The sequence below is a fragment of the Rousettus aegyptiacus genome, unplaced genomic scaffold (assembly GCF_014176215.1).
Source record: "Rousettus aegyptiacus isolate mRouAeg1 unplaced genomic scaffold, mRouAeg1.p scaffold_m13_p_2, whole genome shotgun sequence".
NCBI classification, from domain to species: Eukaryota; Metazoa; Chordata; class Mammalia; order Chiroptera; family Pteropodidae; genus Rousettus; species Rousettus aegyptiacus.
This window is the reverse complement of record NW_023416295.1, coordinates 8,211,156-8,227,814: the sequence shown is the minus strand read 5'-3', so window position 1 is coordinate 8,227,814 and position 16,659 is coordinate 8,211,156. Positions and strand designations below refer to the sequence as shown.

The 16,659-nt window shown below is 41.3% G+C and overlaps 2 protein-coding genes and 1 pseudogene across 16 annotated transcripts in view; 1 reads left to right on the top strand and 2 right to left on the bottom strand.

Annotated features, from left to right (window-relative positions):
* Positions 1 to 6,797, top strand: part of MFF (mitochondrial fission factor) — a 32,535-nt gene extending 25,738 nt beyond the window's left edge. For 13 of the 15 annotated variants that reach the window (XM_016118899.2, XM_036236548.1, XM_036236549.1 and 10 more), the window contains one exon: positions 558 to 1,376. In XM_016118899.2, the coding sequence (XP_015974385.1) occupies positions 558 to 689 (132 nt within the window). In that variant the 3' untranslated portion in view covers positions 690 to 1,376. Of the gene's footprint in view, positions 1 to 557; positions 1,377 to 2,796; positions 4,778 to 6,444 lie in introns of those variants that run through there. The other 2 variants (XM_036236547.1, XM_036236546.1) reach the window with 2 other exon arrangements.
* Positions 4,905 to 16,441, bottom strand: TM4SF20 (transmembrane 4 L six family member 20). Its single transcript, XM_016118823.2, has 4 exons — positions 16,262 to 16,441; positions 11,015 to 11,080; positions 7,551 to 7,702; positions 4,905 to 5,908 (listed from the first exon to the last, which is right to left on the bottom strand). The coding sequence occupies exons 1-4, from the start codon at positions 16,439 to 16,441 to the stop codon at positions 5,611 to 5,613; spliced, it is 696 nt and encodes a 231-aa protein (XP_015974309.1). The 3' UTR covers positions 4,905 to 5,610.
* Positions 8,203 to 8,321, bottom strand: LOC118614394 (annotated as a pseudogene).
* Positions 16,442 to 16,659: the final 218 nt, after the last annotated feature.

The following is a 16,659-nucleotide window of genomic DNA, read 5'->3' as shown; positions in this document are numbered from 1 at the left end:
TCACAGTTGAGGACTGACCGCGAGGACGCTGCTGTCAGCCAGAGGCGCCAGCAGCCGGGGGGTCAGCCCTTCATCCCAAAGGGGTCCACGTGGCAGGTGGCAGGGCCCACTACGACAGGTTCATTTATGGGTCCTCGCAGCAAGTCGGCGGTGGACAGAGAGGAAATGAAAGCAGATTAACGATGAGGAACTGAGGCTGAGAGACAGCAGCCCGTAGAAGGCACAGAAAGGGCCAGGAGTCCCTCCCTGTTTCCGCCGGGCTCAGCCCGCCTCAGTGCGCACTGGGTCCTCCCAGCGGCCGCCCGTCCCCACCGCATGCGGGAAGGAAGGGCGGGCGTCCTTTGGAACTCAGGAACTCGGAGAAGGGAAACAGAGGAGAGGGTTTGAGTGAATGTAAGCTGTTACGAGTAACATTTTGCTGTATGTAGTTTTGCTTCTTTGGCTCCAACCGAGACGTTCCATGTATAAATTCTCACAAATCATACTGCTGTGTAAGAATCTGATGACTCCATGCATTAAAGCTTCTATTTCGTTTTTGTTGTTTGCTCTTCCTTTAGATAATCAAACTAAATAGACGTCTACAACTTCTAGAAGAAGAGAACAAAGAACGTGCTAAAAGAGAAATGGTCATGTATTCAATTACCGTAGCATTCTGGCTGCTTAACAGCTGGCTCTGGTTTCGCCGCTAGAGGTAACCTCGGCTCTCGAAAACACTGTCTCAACAGCTGCAAATATAAAGAATTTGCAAACTTCTTGGTTTCTGTGTTTGCATTGTATGCCGTTTTATAGTCCATGCCCTGAAAATGTATTTCCTTCAGAGAGGAAGGAGAAACGAAGGCATATGCTGTCACTTAGCTGCATTCACTTCTAACCGGTTCTGCAGTAACACCTACTTAAAATTCTCCCTTTGCATGTTTTGTAAATAGGCTCTAGTTTGTTCTTTTTAAAGGAATTAATTTTTCACCTCATCAGTCTGCACAATTCTCTGAATGGGAGAGGGATAGAGAATGAGTTTAGAAAACTATCTGTAAAAGAAAGGCAATACTTTATTTTGTCCTGTTTTCTCAAACACTATCAAGCAGTTTTGTTAATAGACACGCATCCAGCCACATTTCAGCATTAACTCCTGAAGTCATGGTCTGGTGTCCACATCAATGAAATCAAGCCGCCTCATGTTTCATGATCACCTTTATCAAAAAAATTTCCTAATGTTTTCAGCAGTTTACCTAATATGTGTGTAAAATGTGCATTTTTATTTTAGTTTTACAGATGGTTTTCTATAAAATATGTTTTTAATAAGTTCATGTGTGAATGATTAAAAAACTACAGAATAAGGTACAAATGTAGTGTATTTAATAAACTGTCAACCAAAGCAATATTTGTTTATGGAAAGATTTTGTTTCATCACACTGTGCTGTGAGCTGCATTCCGTATCATGTTACCGTATGTGGACCTGAGTCTTTCTGTCTCAGGAGCGAGCAGGGCAGTTTATGACCGGCAGGTAGCAAGAACCCGCTGTGCTTCTGGTCAGACCCTCCTCCTGGCCGTGAAAGGCACTGGTCACGTTGCAGGTGGTTTCCTCGTTCGTAGTGTAATGTGGCGCAGGTGAAAATACCTTGAGTTGTGTATGTTTTTTCCATTGCAGTATTTAGCTAATATACTAAGTCTTGTGAGAATTAAACGTACCAGTGAAACAAGTACTGGAAGCCTGTAGTTCTGAAACTTTTTTTTTCCTACTTTTGGTTGAAAAACAGAATTTTAGTGAGGTTTGCAGTTTTCTCCACACATCTTCAATACCTTTCTATCAAGGCAGTGAGTTTTGGGAAAGGCAGTTGAGGGAAATACCTTAGATATAAACAGATTTAACATTCTATTCTTATTACGCCCCATATTTCCAAATGAAAAAAAAGGAACGACTTTTCCCTTTATTTCCTAGGGTTTATCGTGAGTTCGATGATCATTTTTTTATACACATGAGTGTCTTCTGACTTTTATAATATCCTAATGATGTAATTAATTGTAGGTTCATGTATGTCGCAAGGGAATTTCTGTGAGTGATTCTCCCAGTCGAAAGCACAAAAATGATAAAAACAGTAGGTAAAATTAACACGAGTTTAGTTGGGCAGGCATGAAAAGGAGTCCACAAAGGCCAAAAATAAAATAAAAGTAGAAATTCTGGAAGATGAGCAAACAAAAGCTGTTTTTCTCCTTGTTGATTTTTAGCAAACACTGGAGACTTAGAACTGTCCCCCCGATGGCTATGCCGGGGGCAGGGACACAGTTCCATGTCTTGGGCAGGCACTAGCTGTGTGACAGGAAACTCCTGCGTGAGGCTGGGACCCCAAAAGACAACTTCCTCAGTGAAAGAGTAAATTAGACATTAACTGACCCTCCAAAAGGAGACGACAAAGAAACATGTTCACCTTGTCACAAATCTAAACATAGAAGAGCTTGAAAATCTAACTCCAAAACCACGCTCTGTTCGGCTGCCTCCCTCCCCCAGGACTTTGTGGTACTGGAGTTGAACACGTTCACTCTTGGTCAGGATAGTCCGGAAATAACTTCTTAGGTACTTGAGCCGAGCTTTGAAAAATATGCAGGATTTCAGCAAGCAGAGAATGAAGCAAAGCTCGCAGGTGCAGGGAGGAACAGCGGGGCAAAGGCACACAGGCGGGGCCGGCGGGCAGTGACCGGCCCGACACTCTGGGTGGTGTCATGCAACTGAGTACAGCAAGCGTGATGTCGCACTGTGTTCAGAACTGCATTTAAAGGTTCGCTTTTGTTTTCTGCGTCCAGGAACACTTGGTGGAGCGTTTACAAGTTATTTAACACTTCGAGGGATAATTTTATGCAAGCAGTATATTTTCAGAGCTTTCCGGCATGGATGTCCCATTTTACTGCTTATGTTTGATGTTGAAATTGAACTCTTCCTGGGCCTCAATTTTGGAAAAGTTTAATTTACCATCACTTTTGTTTTACGTGAAATGTCAGTGTTACAGATGTTCCTACAAATGTCCTTTTGCTTGCCGTCGATGAGTAGAGACTCGTGTGTGCAAAGCACTGACCTAAGAGGTGACAACAGGTATGCCACAAACCCTGCTCTTCAGGAATTAGCAGACTAATGATGGAGGAGGAGAGTAAGTTTATTAAAGAATTAGAGGACAATCAAAACAAGTATTATTGAGGAAGAACAACTTGAGATATAGGCGAGAAGAGAGTGATAAGTAAAAAAATAAAACTAAAGATTCCAAAACAAGGTCAAACATGAGGATGAAGGCGAGAAATAGTGAGCTTCGTAAATGGCTAAATGCATATTTGTGTGTGTGTGTGTGTGTACACGAACATGCACTTGTAAGCTTATGTGCCAAAACAAGGATGGCATGTCTGCAGAAGTTATCTAACCACAAGCGGCCCATAGGCTTTTAGGCATTTAATTCGTGGCCGCAGTTTCCACAAGACTAAAATAGCAAAGAAAGAACTCACCAGGTATTTCAGCTAGCTCGTCGTGCTGCCCAGACCATCCTCTCTTTTGCCCTGTGAAATGGGAGGCTGAAGTCTGTCTCTGTGACCCCCGTAGGAAGCTGGGGTCGTCTCTTACCCATTCCTAGAAGATCGTGTGTACCATCACTGACCTTTGGATTGTTCAGTCAGTTACATAGAGTGAGCTGTTGTGTTCGTTTTACTTGTGTTTTAATTTTCTGGCTTTTAGCAGTTTGACATTCAGTGACTCAGCATTGAGTCTTCACTAAAAGATGAGTACTAAAGATAGGATCCATTAATTCATTCAACAAAGTCTTTATCGTGGCCCTACTTTGTGTCAGGCACTGTGCTTTGTACTGAGCATACCAGGAGTGAATTAAAAAAAAAAAAAAATCCCTGTGCCCATGGAGTTTATGGTCTTAGGAGGAAGAGTGGAATTTACAAAACAAGCACAAATAAAAATGCTGTCACCACCGTGGTGAGTTCTGTAAACGAAAGACTGCCAAAGGAGAGAGTGAAGGAAACCTGCTTTTCATTGGTCAGGGAAGCCCTCTTGGAAGAAGTGATACTTGTGCTGCAGTCTAAAGGGTGGAGAAGACTTAGCCAGAGATTAGACGGGCGGGGCTTGGAGGTCTGGGCAGAGGAGAGGCCTCACTACCCCGAAGCAGGAAAGAGCTGATGCATAAGTGGATGGGGAGCACGTGGTGGTCCCTGTCCTCGTAAATCTCTTACAGTGATGGAAATGCAAGCAAAAGCGTTTATGTGACATTGCGACAGGTGTGACGATAGTTGGGGTAAGTGCTAGCTTCGTTTGTTGGAATGATTCACTCTGGGAAGGCTTTCTGCAGTAGGAGAGATTTAAGTTAAACTTTAAGGATAAATAGATATTTATGGGAGGTAAGGAAAAGGTCTTTATACAAATGGATTCATAAAAAAAATGCCTTTAAGTTCTTGATGTTACTAATTTTGAAGGGCAGCTACGATATAAGTTTTTTTTCCTAAAACCTTAATTCTAGTGAACATAATTAAAGTGCAGGAATGATCACAGTAAGAAGATTGTAGATTTTTAGTTTTGTCTGTTATAAAACATTTTAATGTGGTAAATACGCTTTTGTTATCCTGTCTTTTACAGATTGTCATACATAGAAACCAGCTTTTGAAAGGCTGATTTTTTTTTTCCTGGGTGTTTATTGTTTTTTAATTATTACAAAAAATGCAAGTAGAAGAAAACAGAATGTAATGAATCACCGTATACCTGTCACTTAAATGTAACAATTAAAAATTTTCCATTGCTTTATTTTTTTGGCTGAAGTATTTTAAAAACATGACATTTTCCCCTAAACAGATATGCATTTCTAAAAAGTACAGACATTTTTCTGTATAACCATAAAACCATTATCAGACATAAAAAATACTAAGTCCTTAATATCCCTTAACCAATCCTTGTACAGGTTTCCCCAGTGATGTCAACAGAGGCCGCAGAATACATTGAGTCCCATCCCCTTGTTCTCTTAAGCTAGAATGGTCGCCTCAACCCATCCCACGTTTTGTCTTTCCTGTACGTTTTCTTAGGCAAAACAGAGGGCTATTGTCTTGTTAACTGTCCTCCCTTTACAATTTGTCTGAGGATGTCTCTTTCCCTGGATTTTCTGTAAGGTAGGAATTCAGTCTAAAAAATTGATATGTCTTCAGTTTATATGTTTGTTATTTTTTCTTAAAGTAGAACTATAAGAAGTCCCATACTTTCACTTCCAGGATAACTTTTGTTCCTTCTGGTCCCCTCTCCTTCCCTGTCTCCCATCTCCACTCCGCACACAAGAAAATTCAAATAGTACAGAAAGGGACAAAATTTGAAAGCTTCACTTCACTGTTCCCTGAAGTCAGCCACTGATGATGTTTCCTTTTCCATATGGAAGTATTATGTATTTACCAACATGCTTTATATGTAAAAGGTTGATACGTTTTTTAAATCACCTTAAAGGTGACTTTAAAGATAACTCTATGGACTAAAATGATTCCTACACCTTTTTAGGTAATGTTCCATTACTGAACTTCTAAATTCTAGAAGAGTATCTCATGTCATTCACAAATGATTCAGACTACTAAGTTTTCCACTTCATTACCGTTAAACTACACAACGTGGCCTCTTCTCTTTGAGACTCCACACAGACAGCCCAGGAAACCAATGATTATCTGACTGAGCCCAAACAGAAGCTCGAGGATTCCCACCAGCAGTAGACCTAAGAACACCGCAAGATGGACAGTCTTATATCTGCTTTGTTTAGAACTGAAGTCCACATCGAAGTCCAAGTCTCCCCAGCCGCTGGCCCTGGTGTCATTATTTATGGTGGAGTAGTTGGTACTTGTTGGAAGTATGCAAGAGTCATTTAGGAACCAGTGTAAATCGAAGGATTCTGGATCAAAGTCACTGAAAAATGAAAGAAAAGATATTCAGGAATATCACTGGCCATCAAAAGGATGCAAAATTGTGCCCAGAAAAGGACAAGAATAGTAAAACAAAGTACTTTTGAAATATTGTGCCCAGAAATTAACAGCTAGGATCAGGGTTTCTGAGCATGTGTCCATGTACCCTAATAGCTATAAAACTTTTTGTCCATGATCTTTTCTGTCATTCAACAAACATTTCTACAGTACCTACTCTTAGGTTGAACCATACAAAATGTTCTATGTCAAAAATGGTTGATGATCCACAATTGCGTGTCGTTCAGCCTATTTAAGCAGACCCTTTTCTACTTGCTAAAGATACGGAGATCAAGGAGCTCAGTGCCAACTCATGGTGTTACACCAGCTCTTGAACCAGATGTACGAAGTCGACTCAGAAAAGACGTGTTGACTGTGTTCCAGTAAAAGTGACTGGTGCCCATTGTAACGGCATACGGAAAAGTGAGAAACTTTTAGCCTAACACGTCCATCCTGAGATGATTTTTCTTTGGTTTACTACAGAGCAGGACTCGTGTTCTTGGAGAGTGTGCATTTCGGATTCGAGCAACTGACATCCAGCCGGGGAAAACACCCGTGTTCCAGCGCGTGGAAGGATGATGAGCGTGCTCTCTGCGGCGCGCGGCACGCCCAGGGCCCCTGTCGCTGGGCTGTTTACCCTCTGTAACCGTCACCCCAGCCAGAGCCGGGAAGCCTCGAGTGCCATTTTCTCCAGAGCGGAGCCCGGTGCCTGATACGTGTTGAGTCGTCTGCTGCTGAGGAATGAATGCGCATAGCATCTGTGTTTGGAAGCTCTAACTTTATATGTCAGATCTGTTAGTAAAGGGAGTTTTCTTTGGGGTTTGATTCATTTTTAACTGTGGTATGGTATTTTTGAGAGTTTTCTTCTTTTTTTTTTAACGTAGCAACATAAGAGAAAAGGGGGAGGATCTGGTTATTTTCCAGCCCGAGCAACAGAAAGATAGCTAGGAAATTAAGTTGTTCTTTTCTTCCAGTTTTACAAATTGTGCTCAGATGCAGGCATAGCTGTCTTACAAGACTGAAACTCTTTACTTGTAACTTTTCAGTAGTACTTGGTACCACGTGACTTAAACATTTGGTTCATTCTGATGCCTACCATCTATACTATGCATGAATCTGTTGGCTGCTTGGTTTTTCTCAGGGCTCACAGGTAAGGCTCTAAATTTTATTTATTGTGTATCTCTTCACCTTGCTAAAGTATAAAGGTGATCTGTGCTTAGGGGTTACACAGTTAGTTCGGAAGTGTAGAAAGTCAGCGCTCCCATACCCTCCACAGGGCGTCCTCCATTTCCCTCCTCCAAGGATGAAAGTCAAGTTTCTGGTGTGTACTTAGAAAATTTTTTTATACATGCGCATGTATGCAGCCATTTTGAAAGACAAGGATAAGCCATCTGAGTCGGTTGCTTCCTTTAGACAAGAACACGCCCGATGCATTCTAAATGTAGTGCTAGCTCCGTGTTCATGAGATCGTGCCAATTGGAATGAATGTGCTAAATCCCTGAGAATCTGTTCCAATTGTTTCCTCAAAGGAAAATGCAGCACTGCGTCAACACGACAGTATTACAATTAGCAGTGAGAGGGTTACTCACCTTAACTTTTCAAATGAAAATTCACAACTGGTAGTGCTGTTGCCTTGAGAGTTACAAATGAGGGGGCCTTCGTAGAGAGCCTGGAGAGACACCAGCATGCAGTACACAGCGCCGATGATTGTCAGTACATTCAAGAGTGACGAAAAAAACATCTGAAAGATAAAGCAGGTGCATTCGCACATATTACTAACGTTTCTGGTCTGATTCAGGTTTCAGCAGCACATGCAGTCATTTTAATCCACCGTTGCCATTCACCTCACAGTCGTAGCTCTTAACGATCCCAGCTCGATTCGGTGTGAATGATAAAAGGCAGAGGACAAAGTCTCTGCCGTTCGATTGGGCCCACTAAAAGAGTATTGGTCTTGCTACTGTTTCTGAAAATTCTGGACTTTTGTGTACCTCAGCCTTGTCCATTTCAACCGACCACTGAGATCCGGTTTCTCTTTCCCGTTCTGTGTACTTGTACTTCGTAGACCCTTGACTAGACCTTGGACCACCTACGTTTTGATGTCTGGTCTCTCGACTCCCAAATCTTGAATCTGGATTTGGCCCTGATGATGTAAGTGGCCGGTGGTCAGTGTCTTGCAGAGACCAATCGGTAATGTCAGAATAGGACTTCTATTTTTTTTCTTTCTTTTTTTCTTTTTTCAAACACCTACAGCACCTGGTCTTCCTAAGTGGTCTCCCATCCAAGTACTAGCCAGGCCCGACCCTGCTTAGCTTCTCAGATCAGACGGGATTGGGCACGTTCAGGGTGGCGTGGCCATAGACAGAATAAGGTTTCTTAACCTCAGCTGCAAGACACTGGCCATTGGACACCTTGCACTGGGGGCCTTTCCTGTACCAGCCTCCCTGGTCTCTGCACACCACCCAGTTTGAGCAACTGGAAGCATTGCCAGCCACAGCCGAATGTCCCCTAGGGAGTCAGGGAGGGGTGCAAAACCACTCCTGGCCGAGAACCACCACAGTAGAGAGAGAGCGACTGCAAGCCTCTAAGCACCTCTCATTTCAGGAATCGGCCACAGAAAGCAGAAAAAAAGCATAAAATATGGCAGTAGGAAGTACAGTCCAAATGCAAGATGGTATATGTATGTGTTTTCCTAAAGAAACTCTGTGTCATTTCAATGTTTTATTAGTGATAGTTATGACGATTTTAAAATTCAAAGAAATGAAAGGAGGAAATACTTTTTGTTTGGTGGGATAATGTTACAGCTCCTAGAGGGGTAACGTGTTCTTCAGACCTGCCTTTAATGAGTAGACAGGAAGAAGTGGCTACTTATAGAGTATGTGTCAAGGGACCTTGGACTTTACATAGTCCTTTCAGCAGCCCGAGAGATAGATACTGTTGTCCTCATTTTATAAATGACAGAACTGCAGCTCAGGGTGGGCGACAAGGTATCAGGATCTCACAGCTTCCAGCCGAGAGCACAGAATGATGGCTTCGGAGTCTAACTCAGAGCCTGTTGCTTCCACACCGCCGCAGCCTGGACAGGTCATCTAAATTTATTCATCAGACAGAAAGTTGATTTCAAGATCTGTATTTCCCTTAGAGTGTGGGGCTTCACTTGAATAACTGGTTCAGAAACCGGATCAGTAATTAGATGAACAGAGGAGCAAGGAACAGTTCAAGTAGGGAAAATAGTGGGACACGGTTAAAACGGGGGGTGAGCCTGTGTGACGACCTCTTCCCCTCCCTCCCAAGATCTAGCCTTGGTAACTTTTAGGATGCTTTGGTCTTATCTGTGCTCGAAAGATACGGAGTCTGACCTAAACATAAGTCCTCGCATGGCTGCCTCCAAGTAAGAAAAGTGGCCAATTGATTAATTGCATCTAATCAATATAAACTGATGATTTCGATTAGTACCGCTACTATTAATAGCGGTGTTCTACAGCATCCTCCGCCCCTGGCACCCCAGGAGGTGGCTCCTCGGTATGTAATAATCTGTAATGTTGCCGAAGCCTGAGTTCCCATTATCTTCAGGGTTAGTATGGCGGAGCAAAACCTCCCGGTGACTTAAGCCCAACACCTGCATGAAAAAAGGGTTCGGTTATTTTCATCTGTGTCCTCAAAGGAAGGAACAGTTAAATGATCACTGCAAAGATGAACCATTTGTCATAAAGGGATATGGGCAGCGGGGAAAGATTCTTAATGGAAATACGATTCGAGAGAAAAGCGTGTCTAAGTATTCTGGTATTTTTGAGTTTCGGGATTCGGAAATATCTCAGGATACTTTTCTCACGAATGTCGTAAATACAATAGAGAGGTAATGCAAAGTCAGACTCCAAATTATGATAGTTTATAAAGAAAAATGACAGGGAGAGGAAGCAAAACTAATGTTTATTCGATACCTACAATGAATGTGTCATGAACAAAGGTCGACTATAAGTAATTAGCAACGTAATTATAATCCTACTTAAGTATCAAATGTCAGAAAAAAGTACTTTTTTAAATATCGATTTTCTAGCTGTCATGGATATAAATGTGTAATATGGAGATAAATTTGGACCCTTTTAAATAGTGGTTCTCACTTCTGGGAGCACATTAGAATCACCTAGGGTGCTTTTGAAAAATACTGATGAAGAATCTTTGGTAATTTTAAGATTTTCCCAAGTAATTCTAATGTTCCCATCAGGCTGAGAACCATTGCTTTAAAACCTCAGGCTCGGCCAGGAATATTTACTGTGACTTGTTTATCGATCTGCCTGCTTCGGTGATTATGAGAGCCTCGGTGTTACTTAATTACAATGTTCACGGCATAAAAAGTGTAGGGATTGTGAATCGTGGAGTCTGAACCATTCAGATAAAAACCCACTTACTGTCTGTGCTGGGCTGGCAAGTTAAGTCCTTTGAAGATCCGTTTCTCAGAAAAACAGAGTTCACAGTATCTCCCATTTATAGTTTTGAGAGACTTAAATAAGAAGCATATTTGAAAGTGTTCTGAGTGTAGTGATTGAAGATTAATAAGTATTTTCTTTACTTTTAACTTAAGTTAAAATCTTACCCATTGTAGGTATGAAAAAACAACTGGTGTCTCCTTTAACTGGAGAAGAGCAGTTATCACCGGGAGCCTAGCAAACCAATGTCTCGTAGGCAGGAGAGAACTGACGATACATTTTCCCCTAAGTATTTTATACGCACCATTAAGGTAACAAGTGTTTTAGTATTATGAAATTGATGACAGCTCTGAATAACCGTACAGCTCTTTGAAACCCTTTAGAGTGGTAAAGCTGAAGATCGAGGACATGTCTGAGGCTGAGTTCAAAGCTATATTTTTATTTAAAAACAAAACACTTCACGCTTTCGATATTATCTTGTAATCCTTCTAAACCGCATGTTTCTAAGATGGTCGTCCTGCCGCTGAGCCCATGGCAGATGTGGCAGCTACCGGTAACCAGGTGGCTTTGCTTAGGTGCCAACAACCGTTCACACACTTCTGCTCCCAGACCCAGGTAACCGTACTCACCCCGGTTCTGTTGTTGCAGCAGGCTCTTTTTCTTGCTGCCAAGGTCACCGTTGTTGCTGGAATGACCTGGAAATCACAGCAACAGGAAAGATAAGTATTATTACTTGTCATCAGATGAAAAAGCAATAATCTCTGCCTTTCATTTACCACCAGCTGTGGGAAAATCGAGGCTCAAGAGAACAAGAAGGAAATCTGCCCATGCTCTTATCTCGGGGACCTTGTGACCCCCGCTTCAATCACAAAGATTAAAGAGTGGGGAGCGGTGGTGGGGATTTCAGGAGAGCGGTTTCGAACTCTTTGATCTACGATACTTTTACTCTGAGTCATCTTTAGAGGAACTTGAATTTTAAATAGAATGAGTTCTTTATTCATTATTTTGGAAGGAATGTTTCTGGAAGAATTGGTTGCAACATCTAAAATTCGCTTTTCTTCCTTTTTTTTTTTTTTTAGTTACTATAATCTGCAGCCACTTATCCGATTTCCCCAAAATTGCCTGCGTTCATCTGACGAGCCTCCAGAAAGGAAGCCGGTGTTGTCGTTTCCTGGCATTTGGGAAGTCAGAATTCCGTCCCCACTTCTCCCCACTTCCCCGACTTTCCTCTCGCTCCCAGAGTCACAACTATCTCCCTAGTTCCCCAATTTAGGGTCCGAGAGTTACGTCGCTTCCACATTCTCCTTTCTGCTCCTTTACCCACGATACGTGATGACCTCTCTTTATGTCAGTGTTCAGAAATCTTGTGTTTATTGCATCCTGTGTCAAGGGAAATGCATATTGCTGAGCGAGGAAAGCTGTCAGAAATCCCATCACCTTCTCAGGGCTTAGGGTGATCGTTTGAGTGATATCTAGTCAGCAGCTATGACTAGAAACTCCTACCGGGAGAAATTTCATATCATCCGAGAGTGGAATATAAATAACTTCCTTCCACTTAAGAAATTTTAGCTGTTAAGTTTTTTTTTTTTTTTTGCCACCTCAGCACAGTGGCCTTCAAGTGCTTCTCTCTTTTCTTTTGCTCTTTTTTTTTCTAGCGTTTTCTTGAGTTCTGACAACGTGCCAGGCACTGTTACAGGTGCTGTTCACGTTTTAGTTTATCCCAGCCTTATAACCATCCTAGGATCGTTATCATTCCCATGTTACAATGAGAAAACAAAGGCACGGAAAGTTTGAGTAACTTCTCCAAGCAAATGGAAGGGTTGGGATTCAAAACTAGGCATTTGGTTTCCGGAACCCGGACTCTGAGCCACTGGCCCTCGCTCGCCACCTCTTGTAATTCCCCTCGATTTCCTCATCGCGCTCGTTCATGCTCATCCTCCCGCCACCTCCCTCGCTCATCCCATTGTCCTTAGCTCCATCCTGATTCCTTTGTTCCAGGACCTTTGTTCTTTCAGAGCAGGTCAATTGTCTAATACCTTACGAGGCACTCTCCTGACAAACTTCACCCACTCTGACCACAGCTGACTCCACGCCACTTGTGGGGAACACGTGGCTTACCTACTGCCTTGAACTCCAACCCCCTTATAATGCAGAGGCCACATGTGCATTTATTTGGCAGCCCAGCCATTCTGGGGCGGGCTGTTAGCTAAGAACCCAGAAGAAAAGGGAGAAAGATTTTTTAGGCCCCAAATAGGTGTCAGTGTTCATGGACTAACCTTTTGTTGTACTCATAAGCTGCACTACCTTCCGAGCTAAAGAAACAAATCGTTTAGAACAGGAGGTGACAGTAACTTACAGCATACGAATCCTCACTCAGTTGTCTGCACGGTATATTAACACATCTTTGTTATGTCATCGTATTTCAACTGTTTTGCCCATTCAGAGCTTTGGAAATTGGACTCTTTATAGGATGGACATTAAAATGTGAAAGTGTGTAGGTGTATGTGTGACTGAATTATAAATCTTCCAGATGATGTGTCAAAATGAGTAACTCTGAGAATACTCATTCTCGTCCATTCCTAAGCACATTTGAATGATCTTGATAGTGGTTTGTATTTATAAGGAAAAGAAGTGGTAGTGTTCATTTTTCCTTACAGAAACCCATACTTTTATTGTTTTAGAAGTAAGGTACATGATTTTACAAATGAAGTACAGAAGAGCTGTAGACCAAGTTCAAAATACTTAAGAACTTGAACATGAGCATAATACAAAGCCATAGTTCATCATAAATATAAAAAGCTACATTTCAAATGCTTGTTATACAAGTATCTACATTTTGCAAATGCTTGTTATACGAGATACTTGTATTAAGTTGTTCTTAATACAGAACAACTTGTTCTGTATTAAGACTTTAATAATTGATGAATTGCTTTGTGATTCATAAGTGAACTCAATGAATAAACATAATTAAGATTGAGCGTATAATTAATCACATATAAAATGGCCTTAATATTTATTTGGAAGAAACATTTCAAGTCTCTCTTAGGTACTTGGAAAAATATGTATTGATTTTTTCCATTTAGCAGACAATAGTTGAAGATAATTACATAATACTTTTACTGTTTGTCATGGAGTCCAAATATAACAGGTTCATCTCTGTTTTGGGTAAGTCATCAAACCATAAAATGAATGTATTTTATGAAGTAATCAATAATTAATTCCATAGTTCTTATAAGCTGCTACTTCCTGCAAAATCTGTTTTTGAATCAATACAACTTAAAAATGCTACAGCCATTTTGGAAAGATTTTAAGAATTATGACAGCAGTCCTTATCACAGGCAGTGATTTCTTCTTTATTAACTTTTCTGCATATTTACAAGTATATTGATAGTTCAATATTTTGAACTAGTCTATATTTTCACAGATTGGAAGGGACAAAATTCCCTTTGAGAATAATATTCTTCCACATTCAATATGTAGCTAAAGACCATGAAAATGCACCTGTGTTCTGAACCCTTCTATCACTAACCTGTTTGCTTGTTAGTCTAGTCTAGAGTTTGAGGCTCAATTCATGAAGCGCCTATTGAACCTTTCAAAGCGTTAGTTGATGCTTCGATGACCGTCTCCCATACCGAGTAATAGAGATAACCTGCTGTAATATGCTTCGCTAATATTTATTGAGGAAGATAAATTTAGTCATGGAACAAGGAAGTCAAGATTCTCTGAAACTGTTGCATAGACTTACATAACTTTTGTATGCTTCAGATTCCTAGTCACTTAAGTGTATGGGTTAAGTTATGAATTATACCCTTCCCCTCTGTCAGCCTGAAACAGATTGTGGGCTACGGTGCCAGCACTGGTGGAAAACGACTCAGAGTCAGGTAAATACAGAATTGACTTTTATACCTACTAGGTGAACTTGTTAACTTTCCTAACCTTCTGCTTGCTGGTCTTTTAAAATATAAATGATAATATGTGCTCAGCCAGATTATTATAGAGATGAAATAAGAGTGTAAACTATGAACCCATTAGTTGACACTTAGCAGGGGTCTCTCTCTGTATCTTTCTCTTTATCTTCTCACCTCTCCATCCCCAGGTCTCCAAAAGAAGAATACATTTTGCCCTCATCATCTCAGGCTCCTTTAACGCTACATATATATAGTATATATTTTAATTGTGATGGTGTTTGCGGTAGAGCCAATTTGTATCTAAAGCTACACGAGTTATTCTCTATGGATTGTTTTAGCTTGGGAACTTTTAGGATCTTCATGGAAACTGCCATGGTTGATTAGGCCTGGCCAGCTGCTCCTGGCTTCCGTTCTCAGGCAAGGCTAAGGAAGCTCACACTATTCGAGCAGGGAGATGCCTCTCCAAACGCAGAGATTTGCAGCTGCGTCACTCTGTTCACCACCGTGCTTTCTCTCAGCCTGGAGAGAACTTCCATGACAATTTGAAAAAAAAATAGTCCACAAGTTTCCAAAAAAAGCTTTTCCTTATTTAAGTAGCTCTTTGTACCTAACGTAAGGTGAATAGATTACTTATGATGTTAAAGGAAAAGACACCATCGACTATTGTGGACTGCTTCCTGGGACGGCTTTTTGATGCTAGAGTGGTCTCGAGTTCAGTGTGCCAGCCAAAGGACAAATATTTATCTAGTCTTTAATATATCGTGACTTAAGAGTGTTTTCATGGAAGTCCTGGATAAGACCAGGAGCAATAACCGATCATCATTAAGGATTAGTGATGCAGGTAGAAAACAGTATCCGGAATTAAAAAAAAAAAAATCTCCACGTTTCTTTCAGCATCTCTAGAACACTTTGATAATATCGGTCGTTGAACTGTCACATGTGTGTATGCGCACATGTGTGCGCACACACGCAAACACACACCACACACACACACACACACACACACACACACACACACACACACCTAAACAAAGGCTCCTTTCTCTGGCATTAACCAGAACCCCTTGGCTAGCACCCAAGTGGAAAAACAAACAAAAACAAGCCTCTCGAATGCCGAATATTGAAACTTCAGTACCCACATGCCCATTTTACAAATATGGAAACAGGATTATAGAATAAATGATTTGCAGTAATACATTGGAGACAGAACTAAAGCTGGGATATTCTGCCAGATCTGAAAACAGTATTTATTCCTCTACACAAGTGAGTCCTACTGTATCAGAATTCCCAGGAGAAGGTCTATGAATCTGTGACCAGTGATTCAATGATCAGGTCCATTGGGTATTTCTATGTTACACTGCTCTGCTGCAGATATCAACATAGACCGATTTACAAAATTAACATAAAACAAGCGCCATGATGTTCTGGGCTGTATGTAACGTCTGAGTCAAAAGTCCCCAAGATCAGAGTCAAGGTTGCAGGTTGCAGCCCCCTTTGGTGTAGGCAATGCCATGTTCATGCAGCATGATCGCCATCCAGGACAGTCATCGTACATGACATGTTCCTTCTTATCCCTATTGAACACTTTCCACTCCTAGTGTATCTCCTGCGAATACCTTGAGAGTGGTATTGGCAAAGGAAAGTTGAGGGAATCAATTCAAAAGATCCCTAACACTAAAGAACTTGGAAGAGCAGCCCTACATGCAGAAGAAATGTGATAGGTAATAACCCAACCAACTTTTATCAATTTAAGTGTTTTTTTTTTTTTCGCTCAAGCTCCCTAGCCTATACTACATATTTAATTCGTTTAAATTGTCATTCTTTACTGATAACCAATATACACGAATACCATACCGCCACTCCTCACTGTATCCTAAGTCAAGACATAGCTGTAAGGTTGAAAGGTGGTCTTTAGGAGTTTGGTAAAATAGGCAGGTCCGTTTGCACATCAAATCAAATGTTACTCACCATCGCTCCTGCACCTATAATTCCTGGGAACCACCACTCAAAGCAAGAGATGGGGTTTTGAAAAGATTTGTCTTCAACTGCTTCCATAACTATAGGTATGAGGTTGAAAACTACTCCCAACAGGAGTAGAACCAGCAGGCTGAATCCATTGCAGGACGTCCATCCTTCACAGCAGGTCATGGTCACCCCCCGGTTCAGTTAGAAATTCCTCGAAGTGGCTGTTTGTGTGGCACTGTCTTGCCTTTTATCCTGAGCCTTCCATCCTGGTTAATGTTTAGCGTTTATGAAAAATTATTTTCAGGAAGTAGTTCAAAGTCCAACAGGGTAGAACATTATCGTGAAGACAGTTAAAGGAAGTAAGAGTATCTGTATGTAATGATGGGATAGGGAAAGAAAGG

Coding starts and splice junctions, on each gene's coding strand:
- TM4SF20 (XM_016118823.2), bottom strand. CDS start 16,441: ATGACCTGCTGTGAAGGATGGACGTCCTGCAATGGATTCAGCCTGCTG. Junction 11,081..16,261: donor TTATAGGTGCAGGAGCGATG/GTGAGTAACATT, acceptor TGTGATTTCCAG/GTCATTCCAGCAACAACGGT. Junction 7,703..11,014: donor GCTGCAACAACAGAACCGGG/GTGAGTACGGTT, acceptor TTTATCTTTCAG/ATGTTTTTTTCGTCACTCTT.